Source organism: Trachurus trachurus (assembly GCF_905171665.1).
Source record: "Trachurus trachurus genome assembly, chromosome: 24".
Taxonomy (NCBI): domain Eukaryota; kingdom Metazoa; phylum Chordata; class Actinopteri; order Carangiformes; family Carangidae; genus Trachurus; species Trachurus trachurus.
The window spans coordinates 5,346,033-5,362,683 of NC_139910.1; the positions used below are offsets into that span (position 1 = coordinate 5,346,033).

Genomic DNA, 16,651 nt, shown 5'->3' on the forward strand with positions numbered 1-16,651 from the left:
TTTACATCAGTTAGAGGACCAGGGGCCTCCAGGGGTCCCTACTGGGCCCCTCAGAGTCTGTACGGTCTCGTGAGTGTGGTTTGAAATACACAAGTTCATCTGAGAGTTTCTTTCAGGGTTCGACCAGAATGGCTCTTTTATGTTTTGTCTACAGACGCTAAATCTTTATCATTCTTTCGCTAAAGTTTGTTGGATAGTAAATTAAATATTGTGTCAAAAACATTCAGCTTTAGGACATCTGAGGCAAAAAAAGAAGAGATTTTGGCCAATTAAAAAAGATAAGAATCATTGTTACTGCACAAAAATTGAGCTTAAAGGGATAGTTCACCCAAAATTGAAATTCATTCATTATCTACTCACCCTCATGTCGACTAAGGGCTGGGAGAAGTTTCAGAGTTATCCGTTGCTTCTCTGAGTTACAGGGGGTCTCGGCGTAGCAGTGCATGTCCAACGGTTGCAAATGGATACCAACTGTCTCCGTAACAAAAAGACACACCAAAAAACATCCAAATACCTCCATGCTGCTTGTATGTAATGTCCGTCTTGTATTGAAGCCCCGGAATGCGAAATTGTCCCGTCAAATTTGGACGAACCGGGAAGAGGAGCTTCGAGAAGCTTCCACTACAAAACAAGCTTGAAATATAGATTTATTTAATTTTTTCGGGACAATTTCGCATTTCAGGGCTTCAATACAAGACGGACATTACATACGAGCAGCATGGAGGTATTTGGATGTTTTTTGGTGTGTCTTTTTGTTAAGAAGACAGTTGGTATCCATTTGCAACCGTTATATGGACATGCACTGCTACACCGAGACCCCCTGTAACTCAGAGAATCCACGGAGGACTCTGAAACTTCTCCCAGCCCTTATAGTCCACATGAGGGGGAGTAGATAATGAGTGGAATTTCAATTTTGGGTGAACTATCCCTTTAACATCATCCCCCATCATGTGCAACCCCCACCACCATCATCATCATCATCATCATCATGTCTTCCAGCAGGCCGTTCAGCTGCTGCCAGCGATTGATCGTCTCCGCTCTAATCGAGGGTAAATTAAATGAAGTGTTTGCTGGTGTCGGGCAGGTTGACAGACTCGGAGCTAAACGGAGCCTAATCGCATTTGATCGCTGCTCAAATGTAGTTTAGTTGAAGCAGCAGAAGGTTATCTGCAGGTCCTGAGTGAACCGTCAGTAGATCAGGGTCAGGCCCGGGTCTTCTCCTCCTCCTCTTCCTCCTCCTCCTCACTGTCCATGTAACATCACTGGTCAAATGTATGAGATACATGAACAGAGCTGCATTTAAACTCCATTAGTGCCTCAACATGTTTGAATCAAGCTCTCAGTTTCCCTCTGTCTCCATCACTGGATTAATTGAACCAACCAGGACCAGGGCGTGCCTCTGAACTGGACGCACACATTAAGCCAATTGTCCATCCTCTGGGGGACAAATTGTCTCATGCAGGGTTTTTGGACTGAGGAGCTTTGTGGTGAGTCTTTCCACTCTAACCAGCTGATTCGAGTCGGGACGATAAATCATAAATCACGGCCGACCCCCGCAGAACGCCATCAGGACCGGTGAATGTTCTCCACTTTTCCTCTGGATGCTTGAAGCTCTCCAGAGGAGGAAGCAGCTGCAGGGGCCACACCAAACCCAACACTCAGGCCCCACCTGAGTGCCGGGGGCCCCACCCGTCTGCCCACAGTGCCAGGACAAGGACCCCAGTCAGCCGGGACAGGAAACAGACCCCTACCCACCCACCCACCAACCCCCCACCCCGCCAACCAACGCCGCCCGCTCCCCTCCGGTCCAGGCACACTTCCTCTGATGGAGAGAAAGTGGTTTCTGGCTCCAGCTCTCCTCCTCCTCCTCCTCCTCCTTATCGAAGCTGCTGCTTTGTGCGTTCCCATGAGGAGGTGGAGCGCTCACTTTGCTACTTGGCGTCTCCCTCCCCTGCAGAAACACAACACAACCCCCCCTTCCCCTCCCCTCCCCTCCCCCCTAACTTCCACCATTGTGCTGCACAATTAATCCTAAAGATAAAGAACAAGGAGGAAAACTGAGCTCTGAGGAACCCTGAGTCTGCAAAAAAAACAAGTCACAGCTCTGAGCGAAAAATGTTGCAGAACAAGAATTTGTCATGAATCAATGAAACTGAGCTGCTGCGTTAAGGTTTTCTGTCTTTTTCAGTTAATAATTACTGTCTTATCCACAAATATGCACAGAAACAACTACATTTACAATACAATGCCACCATTGTGGAAAATTGCCTTCGGCTCACTGTAAGAGAAATACATATTTCATTAAAAACACAGTTAAATACTCTGTTAAAAAAACACAATTAAACATAAAATAAATAAATAGAGAGTAAAAACAAACAAACCACTAATTACTAATGCTTCAACTGACTAATTTCAAATTAGAAGCATGAAAGAAACAAAGTAATAACATAAAGTTAATGCAAATATTGCAACTTTATTATACATTATTTCCTTTGAGGCTGCTCCACAAATCAGATCAGGCGTTCACATCTCCAGTGTTGGTTGCTGTTGATGCTCAGTTTTCATGCCTCTGCAGTGTTTTATCCACTGTGAACATTGCACACACATCTTATTAAATTCACCCAGAGATGACAAACAACATGCAGGCGACTTCAGCATTTCAAAATTCACATTCATAGAAAATGATTTGGATCAACCCCTAACATTAACGGCTTCCTTTGATCAGTCCCTCCAAACAGTTTGGTACAAATTGTCTTAGTGGCATTCGTGCAATCCCGCTGACAAACAAATAAATAGAAAACCACCTAAAACATCACAGATTCTTCATTTTGCTCCTGCTCTCTCCGGAGGATGAACTCTATTTTCCTCTAGACCTTCGTAACCATCTTACTGGTGCGCCTCCTTTAAGTCACTGGGATGTTTGTGGCTGTGATGCAGGTTGAACCAATCTGTTCTCTGGTAGTTTGAAGCATCTTATAAAACATGAGGAGGAGCAGCAGCAGCAGCAGCAGCGCCGTCTGTGGTCCAGCGTCTGTACCCACTGACCTGAGGGAGTGTTAGCAGCTACAGTCCGGCTCCATGGAAACTGTCAGGGCGGTGTTGTATTAGATTATATTAGATTATATCACAGCACAATTAACAACATTTTTGTCTCTGTGCGTCATCTGGACCTGTCAGCGTCCAGTTTAGAAGTGGAGAGACGTTTTGGCAAAAAGAAGCGGCAAAAAAGAAATGGACAGCTCCTCCTGGACGATGGGCGGTTATTTGATCGTCAGGAAACATGAATAGAGAAACACTGAGTCACTCTGCCCAGAGGCACTGCGGCAGAGGCTGAACTCAAATTGATCCATTAGTCAGTCGCGCTCTGTTTTGATAAATTTGAGTCGTTTTTCATACAAAAATGTTAAAATTTTCTGTTTCCAAAGTGACGATTTTCAGCTTATGTAACAGTGAACTTAATATTTGTGGCTTATTCTGGACCATGATGCACTGGGGCTGAGCTCCCATCAGAGCCATTAGACTATGTTATATCACAGTCCCATCATAAACCCCTCCAACCAAACCTCTCAAGACAATTCAGCTTGTTGCAATTATTTGCATTCTGGGAAACAGCTTTTTTTTTGCCGTTTTATAAACCAAACAAATCGTCTTCGTCAGCAGCTTTAGTGATGTGACCTCTGCACCGGTGGTGTAATTAATATAACATCGACAGAGTCAGAAAACCATGTGGTGTCATGATATGAAATTAAGTGTGTGCGTGTGTGTTGTGCCACAGGAGGTGTTGTAGTTTCCTGCTATTTATGGATGGTCTGGACTTCCTGTTTCCTGCGTCCGCTCGGCCTCAAGACAAAAAAAACTGAGCTGAACAAGGGATTTATTCACCGTCGTAGAAGCAGAAACTGTGGTTGAACTTCAAACTCTAAGGCTGGAAAGTCTATATCTGTCTCACTGGGTTTTTTTTATTCCTTGATATCTGGGAGTCACTTTTGCTTCATTTATTTTAAATGTTTTTATCACTTTCAACAAGGCACAAATTTCGGTGAAACATCAGTAAAGTCAGTGGACGTCAAATCCTCATTGACGTCCACTTAGAGAACAGGTGGCATTCCTCCATACAAACTTCAGCCTGCACTTTAATCAGATTCTTTTCAATCCAAATCTGATGAATTCCTTCAATATGTCGGCCTCACGCCTGCCCCCCGGGGGGGGAGGGGCAGAGGTGGGTGTGGTGGGTGAGGGGGGTGAGGAGGGTCTTTGTCTGCGAAGAATACAAGGGGTCGCCCGTGGTGGGGCGTCCCGCGAGCCGGCAGATGGCCAATAGGACGAGGACGAGCGAGACAAAAGTCGACAGCAGACTTTCTCCCTTTCAGAGGCGAACGTCTGAACTCTGAGGGGGGAGAAGGGGGGTGGGGGGTGAGAGTCAGTGGCCTGTTGCATCCACAGTTTCCAACTTCAGTGATGCTACTGAACATTCACATTCACTTTCCAGTTGATTTTCATTCATTCAGTTAAGATATACAGCAATTTAACTTGTGTGATCTGTATTCTGATATTTTTTTATATATTTTACATCATTTTTTTTTTTTTTTTTTTAGCAACCTCAAATTCAATATAGCCGAGACAAAACACAAAACATTTGAGGACAAGACATAACACAAAATGCTTGAGACATACAAGCATGTCCGAAATATGAAATATCAAAAAGTAAAGTGACAAAGATGAATTGAAAACAGAGATGTCTAGTTAAAAACAGGAGCAGATGGAGGTAAAATAAGATGCAGTTATGGATTTAAATTGTCCTACTGATAATGAAGTGTGGTAAGTTTCAGATGGTTTTGCAGATTGTTCCAGGTTGCAGGTGCACAATAAGAAAAACTGGACTTTCCAAATTCAGTCTTAACAGAGGGAACCTGCAGTGTGAGCCAGTCCTTTGACCGTGTATGATAGAGGCTTACGTTAAAAGATACTAAAGAATAATCATCAGTCGACTTCAGAAAGATCCTAATAACTCACTGACAGGAAACCACTGGACCAACAGGCTTCATATTAGAGATGCCACAAGCAAATGGTCAATACTTCTCGATTCATTAAACAAACAAAAAACAGAACATCACGTTTCCTTCAAGACCTTATATTGTTGCAAATGAGCTACATCAGCTACTTCAAGCAACTTCTTATGGACTAAACCAGCTTTCAGACAACTTCTTGTTGGTTCATCCAATCGCCAGCCAGGTTGTTGAGTTGGGTTATTGTTATGAATTCAGGTTTTGTTGTAACCTGTGAACCGTCTCATCGTCCCAGTGTCAGGGAGCTGTAGTGGAGGCAACCATCCCTGAGGTCACATGACGTTTTGGTGACCTTTGACACGACGACTTGTCTCATTGTCTCTAAGTCGACTCTGTTGTCTCTCACTCGGGTCTTTGACTCTGTCTTCTTGTTGTCTTTCCCATCACAGTTTGGTGTCCTGATGACTTTATAATATTCTGTCTGCATCAGGACACAGAGACGATGGTTGTTGGACAATGGAAAGGAAACTTTAAATTCCATTATAATAAATCACAGTTTTATTGACTTTGTGAGTCAATAAAAGGTCCTTGATTGTGTTTTATGGGCTGAGTGTGGTTGCTTTCCTCTGATCACCTGTTCAGTATATGAGCTCATAAAACTCTTGTGCTCATGCAGTCGACGACTGATCCTCAAGAAGTCAAGAAGGACACAGTGTGGTGAAGATGTTGTAGCTTTGCAGAAGCTGTAAAGGACCTGATGCACCAATGAAACCAATGACAAAGAAGTTGTAGTCGCATGAACTCATCTGAGCTTCATCCTTCAGAAGAAGAGACACAAAGGTCGTAGAGGTTGTTTGAAATGAGGATAACGAACCTGCTCTGTCTCTGAGGTGTGAGGATCTGTAAACAGTTTTCATCTCTTGTTAAATCTCTCCCGTCTCGTCCTCCGTGTCTCCAGCTGTCGAGGTTTCACATCTTGTTTCAATGAAAACCAGGTCAAAGGTCAGTGATGCGTTTAGGGGTCAGCAGTACATTGTGTCGCCTCCTCCCCCTCCTTCCTCCTCAGCTCCGACCTGTGGGACAGGATGGGCGTCGTCTCCCCCCTCTCTCTCTCTCTCTCTTGAACATTGAACCTCCAGTCCGCTGTGACCTCTGACCTCTCCACGGCTCGCTCAGGAAATGAGCACTCATGTTCAGAGCTCTTTATGGTTCTGCAGAAGAAGAACTCGGCCTGGAGAGATTTCAGGTCATGGGAGGTGATGGAAAAATCCTGGGATCGTGCAACAGAACAGGAATCGACTTTTCTTTACTCTCTGGGCTGGGCATCCTTCGATTCTGAACTTAAACATCTGTAGAAGAACAGAATAAATCAAACTTGAGGTCAGGTCTCTGTGAAGTGGACATAAAATTCAACAGGTCGATGAATGATGATGTTCTGGTCCAGACTCGTTTCACAGTCAGATCGTGTCTCAGTCTCCTGTGGAGTTTGACTCGGACTTGAGTCTTGACTTGTCTCAGTGTTTTGAAACAGTCGGGTTTGTGAGGACTTGGACTTGTCTTGGTCTCGTGGGAGTTTTGACTCAGACTCGACTTGTTTTCACAGGTTTTCTCACTCGGACTTGTCTTGATCTTGTGGATGGTTTGACTTGGGCTTCTTGGACTTGGACTTCTCCTCAGTTTCATGGGTGTCTTGAGTTTGACATGTCCTCATTTTATAGATGTTTTGACTTGGCCTTGCCGTGATCTTGTGGTTGAATCGACCAGGACTTGTCTCAGTCTTGTGGGCATTTGATCTGGACTCACCTTATTCTTGTTTCTACCTAGACAGGTCAAAACACTAGTACAAGTCAGTACAAGTTCTCTTCAACGATTTTGCCTCTTAAATGATTTATGGTAATTTCAACTCACTTATCAAGCAAGTCTTCTTTGATTTCACTTCTCCAAAGTCAAGATTTGTCGCTTTTCATGTTGAAAAGAAATCCTTCAGTCAAAGAAAAACAATAACTGATCTGAGAAAGTCACCTTGAACCTCTGCTGTGTGCTCTGTTGTTGTTGTTGATATGAATATTCCCTTGCCTGGATGGGGGATGTATACATTACTGTGTTGCTGAGGGGTAAAGAGAGTACTTGTTGTGGATTGGAGGGTGTTTGTGCGTATGGGTGGGGGTTAAAGTGTAATGTTGCTGTTGTAAATATTGTGCATATATTTGTCTTTTCTGTAATCTGTTACTTGTATTATAGGTCTCATTGCCCTGCTCCTTCTGGCAGGGGGGCAGCCAATGGAAATCAGCCTTTTGGCTATAATTGGGTGCATTTACATTTTTATGTTTTTAAAATATTCATTAATGTACACTGTCCCTCTCGAACAAATAAAGGAAAAACTAAAACTAAACTGCAAAACATTTACTTGATTGATTGATAATTGATGAAAACCTGATTTGGTTTTAATGATAATAATTAAAGTCCTCTTCAGTTGCAGCATTAGTCTGGGGTCCTGTTTCTTAAAATAGCTCTTGTCCGATGACCTCAGTCCACTGCTCCGAGACTGATGCTCAATTAAGAGAAAAAAAAAGACACGAGAGAGAGAAAACGAGGAGAAAATCGTTCGGCATTCCTGAAAACCAAAATAAACAGAAGACAGAGCGAGGTCTGGTTTAAGAAAAAGAAAGAAAAAAAACCCTGAGCAGAGACGTCATGGAAGAGGCTTAAGGGGGAGGGAGAGAGGGGGGGGTTTACAAAAGGAAAGTCTGTGTGCTGAAGCTCATGAAGCCCCTCCCTCCCTCTGTTCTCCCCCAGCAGATGAGCCGGCGTGAAGAGAGCGGGCGAGCGACATAGACAAACATTGGAAGAGAGAGGCAGGAGAGAGAGAGAGAGAGGGAGCAGCTGGAGGCGACAGAGTGAGCTTCAGTAGTGGAGAGAGAGAGAAAGAGAGAGACGGAGCATGAAGGAGCTGCTGAGTTTCTGTTCCTGAAGACGAAAACACAAAAAGGTAAAAAAAAAAAAAAACTTCTTTGTGCATGTTTTTACTTTTAGAGCTGAAAAACTTTCTCTCTGTCTTTTTATTTCTCTTTTGTTCATTCACACAAACTTATTACAATGAGGTTTTTATCTACACATGATCTTTGTCTGATGTGAACTTTAACTTTTCCTCTTTCAGCTGTTTGTTTTGTGTAGTTTTGACTTGTTGTTATTGTTAGTTCACGTCTGATCATCTCATAGAAAACAGATGTGATGCTGATTCATTGTGTTTTTTTCTTCAGTTTGTTTTTAAAGAGAAATGTTGCTGGTGGTTCCCAAATGACTTTAGTTTCAGCCCCAAAAAATGAATTAATTGTGTGTTGGTGCATTTGAGAAGCAGATAAAGAAACGTAGATGAAGTAAAAGTAGTAGTCGGTAAAACAATGTGCATAGTTCTTTTAAAATCTCACAAATGAAAGAAAAAAAACTAAAAGCATCCAAATTAGATTATGTTCAAAAGTAATACCTAATATCTGCAGTGTTTATAATGTAGATGGAGCAGTAGAAATGTAATATAGTAGTCATGGAGTGATAGTAATCATAGTAGCAGAGCATTAGTAGCAGTTGTTGTTGTAGTAGTGGGAGCTCTCATTAAGGTTGGATTAATGTTGGGGCCCCCAGACTCTCAGGGGCCCCTCGGGCTCCATGTTGATTAAATTTTGTAGTATTTGTTTAATTTTGTTAATCCTCAAACAAGAAAAAAAAATTGTGCATTAAATTGGAAAATTTTGGGGACTTTATGATTGTTTGAAAGAGGAGATTTGTTTTCCATTGGACAGCATTGTTTTGTTAAACTGTAGTCATGGAGACGGATGTGTAGACACTCAGACAGCTCAGAAGTTATGTTTTAATTTGGTAAAATTGAAGTTGAGCTGCACAAATTAGTTTAAATCTATTTAGAAACAAAGTGGTGGAGATCTAAATTTGATTTTCCGAGTGTTTGAAAAAAGAAGGTTTTTAAAGAAAGAGCACCAACGGCAACAAATCCCAGAATACATCAGAACAAATGCTTCAATCTGACACAATGATTGAAGCACTTTGGTGATGGTGCGTTTAAAGTTTAGCTGCACAATGTAAATTGATGGATTGATGGAAATATAATATAAAATCACAATTTGGCCAAGTGCAACATCCAGATCACAGGAGCTGCAGTTTCTTTTTTTGCCAAAAGTGAAAGATGTCAGAACGTTTGTGGTGCAGCAGAAACACAACTCATGTTCTGCAGACGTAGACAAAACATGTTTGTTTGGTCCAAGACCCAAAGAAAAGAAAAGAAAGAAAGAAAAGTTCCTCTTCCAATCGTAACATGATTAATTTGCTTGTCAGACGTAGTTGGAAGCAACAGGGTGAGTCTGAGTTCACTGGGGGCCCGTTTCTGCCCCGAGGCCCTTTAATCCGGCCCTGGCAGTGGAGGTGATGGTGGTTGTTGTCGTAGTAGTAGTGGCTGCAGTTTTCCTATCGGTCGATGTTCTTTGCTCTTTGATGTTCTCTGTTCATGTGATCTGGCAGAGAAACCAGCGGCAGCAGCGTTGGTTTTTCCCTCCGTCTGTCTCGTCTCGTGCTCATGAACTCATCATCAACGCTCCTTCTTCCTTCATCCTCCTCCAGGTCCGCGATGGGAAACACAGACAGTCACAGCAGCAGCAGCTTCGTCTCTTCTCCGGCCAAACAACCCTCCTCCTCCTGCTCGCTCCGGTTCTCCTCCAGGAGGGAGGAGGTGCCGTCGGCCCGCAGCTGGTGGCGGAGCAGCAGTGGCGGTAATGGTAACAGTAACGGTAACAGTAACGGTAACAGTAACGGCGGCTGCAGGAACCGGGGGCGGAGCTACCTGAACCAGCCGCCCTACACCTCCTGGCACTATGAACACGCTCCTAAAGCCGCCAGAGGAGGCTCCAGACTGGGCGCGGGGTCTCCTAAGAGGTTCAGCAGGGGTTTGGAGAGCAGCGGCGGCAGTGGCGGAGGCAGCGGTGGCGGCGGCGGCGGTAGCCCCAAGGTGAACAACAACCTGAAATGGAAATGATAATTCATGCTTTCATTTCATCTCGCATTGACTACTGTAATGCTCTTGTTTTAACAAAAAGGCTGTAAATCGTTGTGCAGAACGCAGCTGCAAGGCTCAGAACTGGATCTAAGAAAAGGGATCATACTCTATCACCCCAATTTTACATTCCTTACATTGGTTACCAGTTAATTTTAGGATTCATTTTAAGATCTTAGTACTTGTTTTTAGAGCCCTCCATGAACAAGCTCCCTCATACATCACTGACCTACTGAGACCCTATTCCCCCTCACGTTCACTGAGGTCATCAGATCAGAAACTCTTGATGGTCCCCCGCACCCATTTTAAAACACGAGGTGACTGCTCTTTCCAGGCCTGTGCCCCTCGCCTTTGGAACGCTCTACCATCGACCTTGCGCAGCATAGAGTCCACCAGGGCCGTTGCTAGGAATTCTGGGCCCCTTGAAAGAATACTAAAGTGGGCCCCCGACTTTTCCACTTTTTTTTTCTTAGGCTACGTATTATCATTTTTTATTTAGCCTACTTTGTCTATAGATATTCTCATTCATCCAGGTTGTGTTTTTTTTTCTGGGCAAATTGAATCGTAGGCAACTGGACTTGTATTTGTCTGGGAAGATGTTTCGCCTCTTATCCAAGGGGCTTCATCAGTTTGTACGCAATGCAACGCAACGCAACGCAACGCAAAAAAATAAATAAATCAGGCATACAAAGATTAGACTACTGGGGTTTTTTGGGGCCCTACTGGGCGCTGGGCCCCTAGAATTATCATCACCTTTCTCCCCTATACAATGGCCCTGGAGTCCACTGAGGGTTTTAAGAAAGAACTTAAAACCTCTTAAAATCTTTTTAGACAGGCTTTCAACTGATGTTGACGTTGTGGGGCCTCTGTAAAGTTTACCTGTAATTGTGCTGTTATGTATATTTTGTTGTGATCTCTGTACTGTATTTTATTGCATTTTATCCTTGTTGTAAAGCACTTTGTGATTTTATCAATGAAAAGTGCTACGTATATAAATTAAACTTTACTTACTTACTTACTTCAGGTGCTGCTCAGCAAAGACGGCAGCATGCGGGTGGAGTTCACCAACAGCAGGGTCGTCCCCGTGGAGACGCAGGGGTTAACCGGCCAACTCCCCAACGCCGCCGCCACCACGGCGCCCGCCCCCGTGCCCGACCCCTCGCTGCGCACCAGTAAAGGCAGCTCGCTCAGCTCCGACGGCTCCTGGTACGATTCCCCGTGGGGCGGTGGCGGTTGCGGCGGCGGCGGCGGTGGCGAGCTGCTGGCGGACAACGTGTTCGTGTGCAACAGCAGCGGCTACACCACCACGGCAACCAGCAGCAGCAGCGGCGGCGGCGGCGGCGGCTACAACACCGTCTTCTCGGCGGTGCAGATGGACGACATCTCGCCGGGTTTCGCCTCCTCCACGCTCCTGTTCCCCTCAGCCGCCGCCACGGAAACCAGCGAGTTCTCCTCCTCCGCCGCGGGTTACAACACGTGCTCCTCCGGCCGCACCGAGGACAGCGGCATCGGGGACTCGGTGATCCTCCTGCAGCAGCCGGACCTCGGAGACTTCAGCCTGGTCTCGTCTTCCTCCGCGGCGTCTCTGGACAGCGTTTACGCCAGCCACCACACGCTGCCGGCCTTCCCCACGGCGCCGGACACGTCGCCGCTACATCACCACCACCACCGCGCCGCCTCCTCCTCCTCGGCGCTGCTGGATGACGTCATCCAGGAGGAGGAGGTGGCAGCAGCAGGAGGAGGAGGAGGAGGAGGAGGCGGCGTGGAGCAGCAGCGTTTCTCCTCCCTCACGCTGCCGTGCCGACGGGCCGAGGCCGCCGCCGTCAGCACCGTCCCCGCCGCCGCCACCACCGGAGCCGGGAACAACCGCAAAGACTTCCTGAAGAGCCGGATCAGACGGCTGAGCGACTGGACAGGAAGTCTGAGCAGGAAGAAGAGGAGGATCCAGGTGAGAAACAACAACGTCTGCTCTTTAAAACTCATTGTTACATCTGAGGATTTAAAATGAAACATTGAGCTTTTTAATATTTTCTCGATATTTGTTCTTTTTCACATGTTTTTCAATTTTAGTCAACATACATGACTTTTTTTTTGTATTTGGGCATTTTAAATCCTCCATACTAATGTAGATATCACAGTAAAAACTATTAGAAGTAACAGAAACTGTTACTTGAGAGATGTACATTTTTTTTAAAACTTTCTTTATCTCCTCCTAGATTTTCTATTTCCCATCTCAACAGTTTAAATTTAACTTTACATTTCCAGATTTTATCATTTAGTTTAGTTTTTTGCTTGAACATCTATTCACAATGACAATACGACCATTTTACATTTTTATTGTACTTTAAATTTGCTACGAGTAATATTATAAATGGCATTTTTGTTAAATGTCATGTGAATAAGCTATAGAAGCTAAACAGACTAAACATTGACTATATACGTTTTTTAGTTGTTGTTTTTTTAGTTTAGTGTGTTTATTTCAGTCTTGTAAAAACAAGTAGCCTACAATAGACAAATATAAAACAGTGTTTCCGCCAGGATTTTTTTAAAGAGTGGCGGCGAGGGTGGTCTGATCGACGACGGGGGGGGGGTGCGCGCGCGCGCGCGCGAGACCGGATCGTAGACTAGTCGCTGATGACATCATTCATATTTTTCCCATCATAACTAAAATCCCAGGAGGAGGGAAATGCTCTGCAACAATCTGTATTCACTGACTGACAGCTCACGCACAGAAATTAGTCCACAGAACAGCAGCTTAATAAACAACAAGCTGTAAATCAGTTTGTTTTTTGTAACATATACAAGTGCAAAAGAAAATACTGTAGCTGCTGTTCATTAAACAATTAGGGAGGAAAACGACACACAGGCCTCGTCACCATCACAGTCCTGCTCAGTCACAGTTTCACTCACAGTTTTTGTTTTTCCTGGTTGGTTGCTGCTGTTGTTGTTGTGCGCGACGTAAAGCTGTCGATATGAGCGGAGTTTGTTTTTTTTTTATTGCCGGCAGCGCGGACACACTGGCCGCGGAAGCGGCAGTTTCTCCTGCTCTCTCTCTCCACGCCGGTCAAACATTGACCCGTCTGTAGGCTACTCGGTTTTCCACACACACAGGTCTGTCTCTAGCGCTGTATGGATGTGTGTCTGTGTGCAGACGCAACTGACAAATATTTATAGACGGACAGCAAACTTAATAATCATTTATTTTATTTTGAAAATTGACCGGATTCTCTCGCCTTTTCTGTGCCCGACTTCCTGTCTGGTACGCGCTCGTTCTATCCAGCTTGACGGCGCTCGTATTTTTTTCATTCAGCGCACTCAGCTGTTGTTTCAAGCCGCTACTCCTGTAGCCTACTGTTACATGATCAGCGACTAGTCGACGTCAAGCTCAAAACGTCATTGTGGAGCAGGGGACTAGTCTGTGCTACCCCTAGTGGAAACCCTGCTTTACATTGTTTTAACATTTAAAAAAAAAAATATATATATCATTCTGAAGGTGTGGCGGCTTTTATTTTGCCGTGGCGGTGCGCCACGATCAATTACATGTAGCGGAAACCCTGATAAAAGTATAGAAACAAAACAAAACAAAAACACAACAAAGCAATACAATGCACTTTTCATCTTATTTTGCCTACCCTTCTTAAATAAATACATTTTATAGATTGAATTTACATGTCTAATGTTCAGTTGATCAGATTTTATTCCATCATTAAAACGTAAAATCATATTTTAATTCATCCCAGAACAAAGTGTCTCTACATTTCACAGCAGCTGTCGCCAGACATCACAGTTGTGTTTTTCATATCACTGATCTGATGGTTTGGTTTCACTGTGTGAGCTTTGGCTCGGGCCGAACGACGCTTCCTGTTTACGTTTGGCCGGATGAGGTCACTTCCTGTCTGCAGTGAATACGAACCGAGACCTGAGCTCAGATCCTGGAGCTTGACGACTTTTCATATTCTCGTTCACTGCGACAGTCAGACGGTCCATTTCCGTGGTTACAACTAATATATTCTCACCATTGTACGGAAACACACTGAGGACAAAAATAATGTTGGGTTTTTGATCATTTAACTGTTTTTACAGGATGATTAACAAGTTTATACAATTTCTTTGGTTGATTACAGCCCTATAACGAACCTACTGCTATGACTATAGGGATTATGGCAATGGGCCAATTTGCCAAAATGTTGAACTATCCCTTTAAATGTTGTGTTTTATCCAACCGGCTCAACCAAAACAACTAAACCAATTATCCAGCTGTTAAAATAATTATAGGTTCTATTTCTAATCATTGTGATTTGTGTGTTTATGATGAAATGGCCCTTTAATGTCTCACCTGTTTCTTGTTTACACTCAGTTACCTCTAATGAAGTAAACACACCAAACAACAACAATACAACAACAAATAAACACAGAGGAAAACCAGACTCAGAAAACAAACAAATAAAATCTGAGTTTGGTGCGAGAGGAGATTAAAATCATGTGCGACTGTTATTGGATTAAAACAGTGTTGTTTGTGGTTGCTATGGTGACGTAACCCTCCTTGATAAAACAAACAAACACCAGATTAAAGGGACAACGAGGAGTTTTGGAAAAGCGAAGCGTTTCCACACTACATTTATGAGCCTCCGCACCGTGAAATTCTTGGACCGGCGCAAGACAGACTCGTGTTTTCATTCATCAAGAATTAAAGTCAGAGGTTGGAAGACGATCACATACCGTCGTAGTTCCGACCATAAACGGCGATTCGGCGGCGTTATTCTCATGACTCGCCACGAAACTGAAAGTAAGGAAACGCATTAACGTGAGACTTTTTTATAACCAAATAGAAACTCCTCGTTGTCCCTTTAATAGGCCTGGGACGATAATAAATTTTGGTGGACGATATATTGTCCCAAAAATTATTGACGATAAACGATATTATTGACACATTTTTTGAGAACAAATTAACCACTAATGTAATAATAATATTTCATAATAATGCAAGTAGACCCTTTTAGATGCGATAAACTTTTATTTCTTATGAGTATTTTTTTTAACCATTGTAAACAAGAACTTATATAGCTACTATCCTAAATAAATAAAATAAACAAAAAATAATAAACAGTGCAGTGCAGCTCTTCTGTCCAATAACGTTACACACCTGAACCTCCACTTTTCATTCAAACAAACTAATGTGACTTCCACAGATGTAAGATTTCATCAATGAGACTAGCATTTATCTCCTAAAAAGTATTAAACCAGCCGGCGGTAAACCTCTAAAAACCTGCTGATAAGTTTTCTTAGTCGTTTTCTCCCCCCAATGACGGTCTCTCGATTAAAGATTAAAGTCTCTCATCTGGTTTCTCCTCAGGAGCCGCACGGCAGCGACGCCGGGGATGTTTTCATCAACGGGCTGAACTCTGGGCTGGTCGGCTGCAACACGCTGTGGTCGTCCAACCCGCTCCACAGTCTGAACCAGAACCAGAACCAGAACCAGTTCTTTCCGGTCCACCGAGGCTCCTCCTCCTCCTGCAGGTCCCTGACCCAGAGCAGCAGCGACGTCCAGCGGCAGAACGTCTACGACAACTTCATGCAGGAGCTGGAGACGGGCTGCAGCAGCAGCGCCGCCGATCGGACCGAGCCGTCGGAGGGGGACGGGGAGGACGAGGAGGAGGAGGAGGAGGATGAAGGGGAGGAGGGAGATGGGGAGGAAGAAGAAGGAGAAGAGGAGGAGGAGGAGGAGGAGATGGATGGGGAGGTGCAGCTGGGCGGAGGGGAGCAGCTGGACGTCCTGTTTGAGAAGGAGCAGGGTGTGGTGCGACGGGCCGGATGGCTCTCCTTCAAAGCTCTCATCACCGTGAACAAGGACGGGAAGCTGGAGCAGGTCGCTCGCCGCAAGTGGAAACACTACTGGGTCACACTCAAAGGTACACAACCCCTCCCTCACCCCCTTCCTCACCCACACAGAACATAAGAAATAAAAACCAGTTCATTATATGGTCTCATGTTCAGGCTTTACCTTTAAAAAAGACGATTTAACTGAAGACTTAAAGGGATAGTTAAACATTTTGGCAAATTGGCCCATTGCCATAATCCCTATAGTCATAGCAGTAGGTTTGTTACCTTTAATTGTCGGTGCAAGCTATTTTTAGAACGGTGGAGCAGAGCCGTGAGCTGCTCAGAGCTACGCTACGGAGGCTAATGGGATTTCTTGGTTTCACTCATCAAACTCATCAAATACACAATCCAACAACTCCACAACGCTCTGGTGGACAAGTTGTGACCTGCACATTCACCACACTATGAGATAATAACAGAACGTTACCAGACAGAGTTGTTTTAGAGGGAAATACAGAGACTGCTTGATGAAAAACTGTCCCCGACGGGAACGCGCATCAGCTGTTTTGCATGAATTTCCCTCTAAAACAACTCTGTCTGGTAACGTTCTGTTATTATCTCATAGCGTGGTGAATGTGCAGGTCACAACTTGTCCACCAGAGCGTTGAACTACCCCTTAAAATAATATTAAAATAACAGATGAGCAAGAAATGGATAATAAGAAGAAGAAGATTAGCCAGGCTAACAGTTTCCATTGGTTTCCAGGCTT

General features: G+C 44.3%; 1 protein-coding gene across 1 annotated transcript in view; it reads left to right on the forward strand.

The window, feature by feature from the left end:
* Positions 1 to 16,651, forward strand: part of LOC311007115 (rho guanine nucleotide exchange factor TIAM2-like) — a 56,922-nt gene that overhangs the window by 13,874 nt on the left and 26,397 nt on the right. The window contains exons 2-5 of the mRNA XM_084000203.1: positions 7,806 to 7,995; positions 9,633 to 10,017; positions 11,087 to 12,010; positions 15,416 to 15,971. Of these exons, the coding sequence (XP_083856329.1) occupies positions 9,640 to 10,017; positions 11,087 to 12,010; positions 15,416 to 15,971 (1,858 nt within the window). The 5' untranslated portion in view covers positions 7,806 to 7,995; positions 9,633 to 9,639. The remainder of the gene's footprint in view (positions 1 to 7,805; positions 7,996 to 9,632; positions 10,018 to 11,086; positions 12,011 to 15,415; positions 15,972 to 16,651) is intronic.